The 9,781-nt window shown below is 45.7% G+C and overlaps 1 protein-coding gene across 1 annotated transcript; it reads right to left on the minus strand.

The window, feature by feature from the left end:
* Positions 1-454: 454 nt before the first annotated feature.
* ADCY10 (adenylate cyclase 10) lies at positions 455-4,753 on the minus strand. Its single transcript, XM_058656285.1, has 7 exons — positions 4,645-4,753; positions 4,043-4,218; positions 3,282-3,438; positions 1,911-2,115; positions 1,737-1,833; positions 1,044-1,126; positions 455-576 (listed from the first exon to the last, which is right to left on the minus strand). The coding sequence occupies exons 4-7, from the start codon at positions 2,086-2,088 to the stop codon at positions 455-457; spliced, it is 480 nt and encodes a 159-aa protein (XP_058512268.1). The 5' UTR covers positions 2,089-2,115; positions 3,282-3,438; positions 4,043-4,218; positions 4,645-4,753.
* Between the last annotated feature and the right edge of the window lie 5,028 nt (positions 4,754-9,781).

Genomic DNA, 9,781 nt, shown 5'->3' on the forward strand with positions numbered 1-9,781 from the left:
CTCCACTGCTTTCCCAGGCCATGATCAAAGAGCTAGATGGGAAGTGGAGCAGCCAGGACATGAACCAGTGCTTATATGAGATACCGACCAGGTGGTAGATTAGAGAATTGAGCTACCACACCACCCCCTCCCAATACTTTCAGTCTGCAGTTGGGCCAGAACCCATAGAGATCATGGGCTGACAGAACTGTAATCTTTTCCTATTTACTGCTGCACTACCACAACTTGTTACGTGTGGAGCAAATGCCCACACATCAAATACAACAGAGACCATCTCACTGCTCTGTCCTGGGTGGAGGAACCTGGGCTAAAGACCAGCTGGTAACACGGTATAAACTAGGAATTGTTGGGTATAAACTAGGAATCTAGTTTCACTGTTTTATAAAAGCTGCCTGGAAGTCTCCTGGGAGTTCACCCTGTTCCCCTGGGAAGTCTGGCACCGTGCAGTGCCTGGTTACCAGACAGCGACACTGGAGTACAGTCCCAGGAGGAGTCCGTTATGGAACTTGAGGATTCTGTTGTTTTCATTCTGTATGATGAAGTCCAAACACTCTGCAAAGGTTCTATAAACAAAGTCTAGAAGAGAGATAAAGGAGAAAGTTTCTTAGCTGGCAGGTGTGTGTGTGGGGGAGGCAAGGGACAGGCACCTTTCCGGTAGGATTTCACACTGAAGGGATGGCTATCTCTGATTACTTTGTGAATCCAAGGAACCTCATGGATTGTAGAAATCACATGACTGGGTTGCCTTGTGTTTGCTGAGTCCCAGGTATTGTGGGATAGTATTACATACACGAGGATATACCAGAAACTGAAGAAATTGCAATTAAAGGTAGCTTGTGGGACCAGTATTGCAGTGCAGTGGATGAAACCACAGCCCAAGACACTGGCAATCCGTGGGAGAACCCGTATGAGAATTCCATGTGAGCCATCTCCAAGCGCCGGCCCTTGCGGCTATCAGCCCATCAGCACCAGGGTGGCCTCAACCTCCTTTCCAACCCAAAGCCACATTCACCAGAATAAAGCATGCTGTCCAAACACATTACATAGAAAAAATTCCTTGCTGAAGATGTGTCCTGTTACAGAAAGCTCCCACAGCGTCCCCAGTACCTGGATCAACTGCTTGTATCTGTAAAAAAGACAAAATAGTGGGATTAACCAGTGGTAGGACTAAATTAAAAAAAGAAAAGAAAGAAAAGAAATAGTGGAAAGGCAGAATTTCAATCCTGGTCTAGCACCGGTCCTACCCAGTAACTGAGACCAAAGGTGACTGGCTCACAGGCTTCAAACCCGCCCCTACTGAGGACTGGATGCTCAATCTTTGATTGACTCTTTCCCCAAAATGTTTTTTCATGAGTGCTTGTGAACAAGGTGAGCAGAGTCAAGCCAAAATGGCCAGGCACCAAGTCCTGGGTGTCACTCTCTGGGTCTTCGACTCCCTATAGGATTCTCTTTTCCCTCCCCCGATGGGTGGGGCTCTGATCCCCACAATAGGGCTGATGGTCTCACTCCCCTTCTGTCACTGCCAGAACAACCAGATTAGAGATGACACATGTAGGAGTGTTCAGTTAAATGAAGAACAGTGTCCAGAGGCAAAAGATGATTCAAACCTGTTCGGTCATCTTACTGCAAGACCATCCTCTCTTCCTAGTCCTGTTGACCAGGGTAAGCTGGGTCACCCAATGTTACGCACACGCTTTCCTGCCCTCAACTTTGGGAAAATATCTTAAGCTAAATACCCGTTTTTCAATAAGAGAGATTTACTGAGTCTGCAGAGGACCGCATAGTGTTGGTTGGGATTCTGGAGCAATGCCCACATCTTGTGGGCTCGAGTGCCTGGGAAGAAAACAATTCCAGATCATTTGGAGACATTACTCACCCCTTCATGGCCCTTGTAGCCAGCCAGTCCTTACCTAATGCAATGGCCAAATCCAGGTGACCCATCATGAGCTTGAGGTAGCTCAGTCTATCAGCCACGTGTGCCACGATTTCAATGCCTTCCCCTTTGAGGGGGAGGTTGGTGATCTGTTCCATGGCCTTGACTTCATATTTGAACCACACGCCCCAGTAGCCAGCCAGGTAGCTGTACATCGAGTACTGCAGGTAAGCCTTAATGATCTGGAATGGCAGCAGGGGAGGGAAGATGGGAAAAGATGGAGGTGGGACTCCACGCTGGAATGCCAGGGGCATCAGCCACTGTGTGCCTGGAAGCATTTGTCTGTTCGGCTTGGAAATGGAGCTGGTCATTTGGCCAAAGCTATGGGCTGAGATGTAGACATCAAATGGAGCTTCTACCATCTATTTACTGCATCATATAGGACAAGCTCGATGGGCCCTTCTGCCCACAAAGTCCTTAAAATAGAAACATCTTTATTTCTGTGAGAAATAAAAGCAATAGTTGCTATACATGGCTATGCGATTGCATAGCAAAAAGGCAAAGAGTGTTTGGCCCTTTGCTGTGGGGAGGGGGGCTTTGAGGGAGAAGAGAGTTTTTGCTTTTACTGTGTGTGTTTCTAAGCTGTTTAATTTGTTGCAAGAACAATTACAATACTTTTGTAATTCAGCAAAAAAAGGAAAGTTTGGTGGGTCTGCCTGTTGCAGGTATTTGGAGAGAGAACCAATAGATGGAAGATCTTGCTGGTTCTCTGCAATAAGTTCATTCTTTCATTTATTTATTATTTATTAAATATTTTTAAAATAAATTCTCTCCATTTTTAAAATATTTGCTTATTTTTATTCAAAAGACAGACTTACAGACAAAGAGAGACAGAGAGAAAGATCTTGTATCAACTGGTTCACCCCTCAAATGGCTACAATGGCTGGAGCCAATCAAAAGTCAGAAGCCTGAAGCCCCCTCTGGATCACTAATGCAGAGGAAGGGTCCCAAGGCTTTGGGCCATCCTCGACTGCCTTCCCAGGATATAAGCAGGGAGATGGATGGGAAGTGGAGCAGCCGGGACACGAACCAGCATCCATAAAGGATCCTGGGCAGTGGGAAGGATTAGCCAATCAAGCCATTGTGCCAGGGCTCCCAGTTTCCATTTCTTACGTCCCAGTAAATTCAGCCCACATTAGTAAGAGCTATCTGTGGTCCTCAGTGGCTTTTTAGTTTGTGAAGTGATGCTGGGGCCAACAGAGCTGAGAGTGGCTGATCTTGGCAAAACCGTGCTGTCTGGCAAGCTTTCATGGCAGCCTCGTGATTCTGAATCCCAGCTGGTTTTCAGAAAGATTTTCTTCCCAAAGGGGATTCCAAAGTTTGCAGGATAGTTACGAAAAGGCCTTACTTGGAAATCATCTTAAGTTTCCATTGCCGTATTCATTGTCATCATAACAGCCAGGTGGCTGTAATAGTTGTGGTGAAAATAGTAATTGACACTGTAGGTCTGCCAGAGCAAGGAGAAGCAGGCCACTTGCAGGTGAAGCTGTGCCAGCCTCTTCTTCCTTGTGAGGTAAAACAAACACACATGGAACACGCAGGGAAAGAGGAATCATCACGCGCTGGGTGGGAGCAGGTGCGCAGAGCGCTTGCTATGGGCTTGGGAGTCAACACCGCCTTAAACTTGAAGCGCACCTGGTCATTTTTGTGAACCGCATCTCCTCCATTGTAAAGTGAGGATTGCAATACCTACTTGGGTCACCTACTACCTCCTTTGTGACCAAACATCTGACTTATATCATGCACCTATCCCATATCACCTGTCCCTAACTGCTAGCTAAATGAAATACTAAAAAAGCACATAAGTATTATTCATGACATTTGGTTCTAACGACAACCTTATCAGAAAGAAAGGAATAACTAACCCCGGTTTACGTATGAGGAAGGTGAAACTTGGACAGTTTAAATCGTTAACTCTGAGTCACACAGCTGGAAGTGGTGGTCCCAGGACCAAAGCCAAGTCCACCTCCAGCCCAGCTTCCCCTGCATTGTGCCTCTTTTCCCAAACACTGCGCCTAGGAGCTGGCTCTCAGTTCAACAAAGGAGCTGGGTGTTTAGCAATTGTGTCCCGACAGTGGCCAGGTGGTGGTGCTCCTCCTCTTCCCTTACTCTGGAGGTGAATTCTTTGGGGCCTGCTGAGTCACATAATGGGAGTGTCTGTTTTTCTCAGCATGTGTCTGGAGAAACACCGAGATGAGATTGTAAGGAAAGTTGCAGTTGAGCAGTTTCAATGCCTTCCTCAGCATTTGCTTGGCAAGCTCCATCTTGCCCATGTTGAAACAGACCTACAGGGAGATGGAGGGGAAGAGAAGAAAAGAGGAAATGCAGTCGTTCTGGACTTGGTTGCTAGCTTCCATCTAGGCCTGCTTTGGGAATTCTTTCAAAAGGGGCAACATGGGGCCCAGAAAGAAAATCTTGTGCCCTAGGATGCTTGTTGGATGCGCTTATGCAAGAAGATGGAGTAGGATTTCATGTCTTCGTGGTGCATCACCTGTCTCTGAGGAAAGGTGTATCCATTCATATCCATTTGTGGGGCCTGAAGGACTAGGCAGTGAGAAGATCTGCGTGCAGGGGCTGGGTCCTAGAGTCTTGGGTAGGAATCTGTGGTAAGGTGGGGAGCAGGAGACTGAGGCACATGTTTTCGGGGTGTTTTCTGCTTCCATGGAAAGGCCCAAGGCAAGTAACAGGGTAATTCATGAAAGGTGTCTTACCTGACCTTTGAGGTTATAAAAGGTGGCTGACTCAAAAGTCTGGCTCCAGGACCTTTCCTTCTGGAGAATTTTCAGCAACCTCTCTCCCTCATTTAAATAGATGTATGCCTGCAATGAGCACACAGAGCAGAGAGGTGCTGAGTCACCAGGGCCACAAGCTGTGGAACCCAGACCTTAGGGCTGAGAAAGAAGAGAGGCAGGTGCCACCTCCATCCTGGCCTCAGGACCTCTGATTACAATGAGCCTCTAACTCTAGGCAGGAGCTGGACAGGTGAAAGCTCCTTCCTCCCCGGGAGGGCCTGACCCTTCCCTTCTCTCTCCCCTGGGAGAGTTTTCCAGCTGTGAGGCTTTCAGAGACCCTGAAATACTGGCAGTGAGAAACCCTACGTATCCAGGAAGCATTTGGCACAGTGGATCAGTTCCTACGTGGGATGTCAGCATCCAATATCAGAGTTCCTGGTTCAAGTCCTAACTACTATTTGCAGAGTAGCCTAATGCACTACTATGCATAGTAACTGATGGCTCAAGGGCTTGGGGTCTGTGAACAATGGGGTCCTGGCTTTGGCCTGGCCCATTCCTGGCTGTGACGGGCATTGGAGAAGTGAGCCAGTAGATTTTTTACGCTCTTTCTGTATCTCCGTCTTTCAAGTAAAATTAAAAGAAATAAATTTAGGGCCCAGCATGGTGGCCTAGCAGCTAAAGTCCTCACCTTGAATACATGGGGATCCCATATGGGCACCAGTTCTAATCTTGGCAGCCCCGCTTCCCATTCAGCTCACTGCTTGTGGCCTGGGAAAGCAGTCGAGGAAGCCCAAAGCTTTGAGACCCTGCATCCGCGGGGGAGACCCGGAAGGAGCTCCTGGTTCCTGGCTTCGGATTAGCTCAGCTCTGGCCGTTGCAGTCACTTGGGGAGTGAATCATCGGATGAAAGATCTTCCTCTCTCTCTGTCTCTCTCCTCTCTATAGATACCTGACTTTCCAATAAAAATAAATAAATATTTAAAAAAGAGTCCTGGCTTGGGCCCGGCGGCGTGGCCTAGCGGCTAAAGTCCTCGCCTTGAATACATGGGGATCCCATATGGGCACCGGTTCTAGTCCTGGCAGCTCCACTTCCCATCCAGTTCCCTGCTTGTGGCCTGGGAAAGCAGTCGAGGACGACCCAATGCTTTGGGACCCTGCACCCGCGTGGGAGAGCTGGAAGAGGTTCCTGGTTCCCGGCATCGGATCGGCAAGCACCGGCCCGTTGTGGCTCACTTGGGGAGTGAATCATCGGATGGAAGATCTTCTTCTCTATCTCTCCTCCTCTCTGTATATCTGACTTTGTAATAAAAATAAATAAATCTTAAAAAAAAAAAAAAGAGTCCTGGCTGCTCAACTTCAGTCTGGATGTTTACTAAATGCAGCTGGGTGCAGGAGATGATGGTCCATGCACCTGATCCCCTACTTCCAGGTGGGAGACACGAGCTTCAGGCTCCTGGCTCTAGCCTGCCCCATCCACCCCTCGTTATTGTGGAAGATTCTCTCTGTGTGTCTCTCTTTAACTTTGCCTTTCAAATAAACAAGTTTGTTTTTTTTAATCTGCCAATATAAAGAAATACAACTTTTCTTTCCAGGGGCAGGCATTTGGTGCAGTAGTGAACTTGCCACTTGGGATGCCTAGCTGCGTCCCATATTAGAGTGCATGATTGGAGTGCTGGCTCGGCTTCTGATTCCAGCTTCAGGTGATGCTCAAGTGCCTGGGTTCCTGCTGACCACATGGGAGACCCAGACTGAGTCCCAGGCTTCCAGCTTTGAACTGACCCAGCAGGGGCTACTGTGGGCATTTGGTGAGCGAGTCAGCAAGTACATGGAAGCTCTCTCTCTCTGTCTTCCTGTTTCTGCTTTTCTGCCTTTCAAGTAACAATAACTAAATCATTTTTAAAAGAAACCTTTACTCTGAGCTGGGTATTTGGCCTCGTGCTGATGGTGCTACTTCAGACACATCCCATTTTGGAGTGTCTCGCTTTAAGTTCCAGTTCTGCTCCAAGTCCAGCTTCCTGCTAAGTGTTTTCCAGGAGGCGCTGGTGATGGCTCCAGCGGGTGGGGCTTTACCTACGTTTGACGACTCCTCTCAGCAACATTTGGTACAATTGAGCATGCTCTCTTTTCCTGATTTGGGACATGTAAAAATTCCTTCCTACATCATCTCACCTCTGACAAATTGTTTTCTCCAAAAGTCAGAGTAACAAATGCTGGTGAAGATGCAGAGAAAGGGGAACGTTTACATATCTTGGTGAGAATGTAGATTAGTACAGCCACCTTATAAAACTGTATGGAGACTTCACTAAAAACTAGAAATAGACTTGTCATATGATCTAGCAATCTCACCACTGGTATGGGCCCAAAAGACATGCAGACGTTGAACCAAATAGTTATATGTACCATGTTTATAGCAATGCTGCTCACAATAGTCAAAGCATAGAATAAACCAAGTGTTTGTCAACAGATAAAGAAAATGAATGTAGTAAGTGTACACAATGGGATATTATTTAGCTATTGAAAAAAGAACAAAATTCTACTATGTGCATCGAAATGAATACAACTCAGAACATCACATTGAATGAAATAAGCCACAGAGAAAAATAAATACGGCATGTTCTCCCTTATTTGTATCACTCAGTAGTGCTGCAAATATAGTTTTGTAAAGCTTTCTTTTCTTTTTATTCTAAGATTTATTTTTACTTGAGGGCCCAGGGTAGTGGCCTAGGGCTAAAGTCCTCGCCTTGAACGCGCTGGGATCCCATATGGTATGGGCGCCGGTTCTAATCCCGGCAGCTCCACTTCCCATCCAGCTCTCTGCTTGTGGCCTGGGAAAGCAGTCAAAGCCTTGGGATCCTGCACCCACATGGGAGACCTGGAAGAGGCTCTAGGCTCCTCCTGGCTTCAGATCAGCTCAGCTCCAGCCATTGCGGTCACTTGGGGAGTGAACAATTGGATGGAAAATCTTCCTCTCTGTCTCTCCTCTCTGTGTATCTGACTTTGCAATAAAAAATAAATAAATCTTTAAGAAAACAAGCAACCCTCCCCCGACCAAAAAGCATTAAAAAATTTATTTTTACTTGAAAGGTGGACATACATAAAGAAGGAGATACAGAGAGAAAGATTTTCCATCCAGTGGTTCACTCCCCAATTGTCCAAAATGGTGGAAGATGAGCTAATCTGAAGCCAGAAGCTTCTTCCAAGTCTCCCATGTAGGTGCAGGGTCTGACGGCTTTGGATCATCTACTGCCATCCCAGGGAATAAGCAGGAAAATGGATGAAAAGTGGAGCAGCTGGAACACTAACCGGCACCGATATGGGATCCTGGTGCATGCAAGGCAAGGATTTAGCCACTAGGCTATTGCAGAGGTCCAAAGTACCTTTGTCAACTCAATGGGTAAGATTGCAAGACATCTATAGCTTTAATGATTTGTGATTTCTTCTTCTTTTTAAAGATTTATTTATTTTTATTGGAAAGTCAGATATACAGAGAGGAGGAGAGACAGAGAGGAAGGTCATCGATCCGCTGATTAGCTCCCCAAGTGGCCTCAATATCCAGAGTTGTGCTGACCCAAAGCCAGGAACCAGGAGCTTTTCTGGGTCTCCCACGCAGGTTCAGGGTTTCAAGACTTTGGGTCATCCTCGACTGCTTTCCCAGGCCACAAGCAAGGAGCTGGATGGGAAGTGGGGCTGCCAGGACATGAACTGGCACCCATATGGAACCCTGTGCATGCAAGGTGAGGAGTTTGGCCAGTAGGCTTCTGCACCGGCCTGATCTTTTTGCTTTATACTTGCTTAACTTCTTATTTAGTGAAGCATTAAACCTTATTATTGTAATGTGAATTTAAGAGATGACATCTCAAAAACCTTTTAAAAGGAAAAGAGAGAGCAAAAAACAGTAGTGAAGGAGGATGGGGAGAAAATATAGAGGGAGAGAAGGAAGGAATATCACTATATCATTAGAATTGTATCTAGGAACTATACTCAACCTGCTAAAATTAAAAAGTTAATTAATTAAATAAGATGTAATAATTTAAAAAGGCCAACAAAACCATCAGTATCAATGAGCCTCATCTTGGACCTGGGCTGCTTTCTCCAGCCACAGTTTCTCTTAGGTAATTCCATCTCCCCATGATATTATTATTATTATTATTATTATTATTATTATTATTATTTTATGATACAATTTCATAGGCCTTGGGATTTCCCCTACCTTCACCATCCATCTCCTTCCCCCCCCACACACTGAGTTCCCCTATTTAATACTATAGCATAGTTCTTCATAGACAATCATATGTCCATCACTGCGGACATGGACAATGGCAGAGAGTCCAGCATCCCATCGTCAAGATATAGTAAGCAGTTTCATTGGGAGTCCATCTTTGCCTGAAAGTAGAGCTGCCCACTGCATTGTATCCTCACATCTGGACATGGTAGTCTCCATTACACTGTTACCATATATCCCCTTAAATGAAAAGTCACAATACAAAATCAACAATAGGAAGAAAAATAGAAATTTACAATGCCATGAAATTCTCAAGAGGTCTCCCCATGACTTAAAATTCCATCATTATGACAATGACTCTCAATGTAACATCTCTAAGCCCTGACAGCTACTTGAACTATGACCTCATCTATAGTCAGCTGCCTTCCTGGCCACTTGGATGCTCCAGAGCTTTTTTCACACTAACAGGTGTCTCTTCCGATTCTTTGCCCAGCATTACCTGAAGGTCATGTTACCCCTCCCCCACATTTTGAAAAATTCATAGGGAGAACAAAGAATATCCAACCAAGGCTAAAGCAGGAAATTATAAGAAAAACATTGCGAGAAGCAGGTTTCTAGAAACTCTTGGAGAAGTAAACATTTATTAAGAAATCTATTCATCGTATGTGTGTTAGTTGGTTCTGGAATGGATGATTTTCCAGCCTGTCCTGTCACACCTTCATGTCACCTGGGAGTAATAGAATATAGGGGAAGGGGTTGCTGAGGAGTGGTATAATAGTTAAATCCTTATCTACTCAAGTAAGGAAACAAGTAAGGTCAGAATTTCACTTAAAAAGCAGCATTAGCACAGCCTTTAGTAGATGCAAGGAATGGTTAGGAAGAAAAGCTAAGTTA

Source organism: Ochotona princeps, chromosome 2, assembly GCF_030435755.1.
Source record: "Ochotona princeps isolate mOchPri1 chromosome 2, mOchPri1.hap1, whole genome shotgun sequence".
NCBI classification, from domain to species: Eukaryota; Metazoa; Chordata; class Mammalia; order Lagomorpha; family Ochotonidae; genus Ochotona; species Ochotona princeps.

What these genes read in the sequence shown, in the direction of transcription:
- ADCY10 (XM_058656285.1), bottom strand. Translation starts at nt 2,088, where the DNA reads ATGTACAGCTACCTGGCTGGCTACTGGGGCGTGTGGTTCAAATATGAA. An exon ending in GGATTTGGCCATTGCATTAG is followed by an intron (nt 1,834 to 1,910) that starts GTAAGGACTGGC and finishes TTTTCTTCCCAG; the next exon opens with GCACTCGAGCCCACAAGATG. An exon ending in CAGCAAGGAATTTTTTCTAT is followed by an intron (nt 577 to 1,043) that starts GTAATGTGTTTG and finishes TCTCTCTTCTAG; the next exon opens with ACTTTGTTTATAGAACCTTT.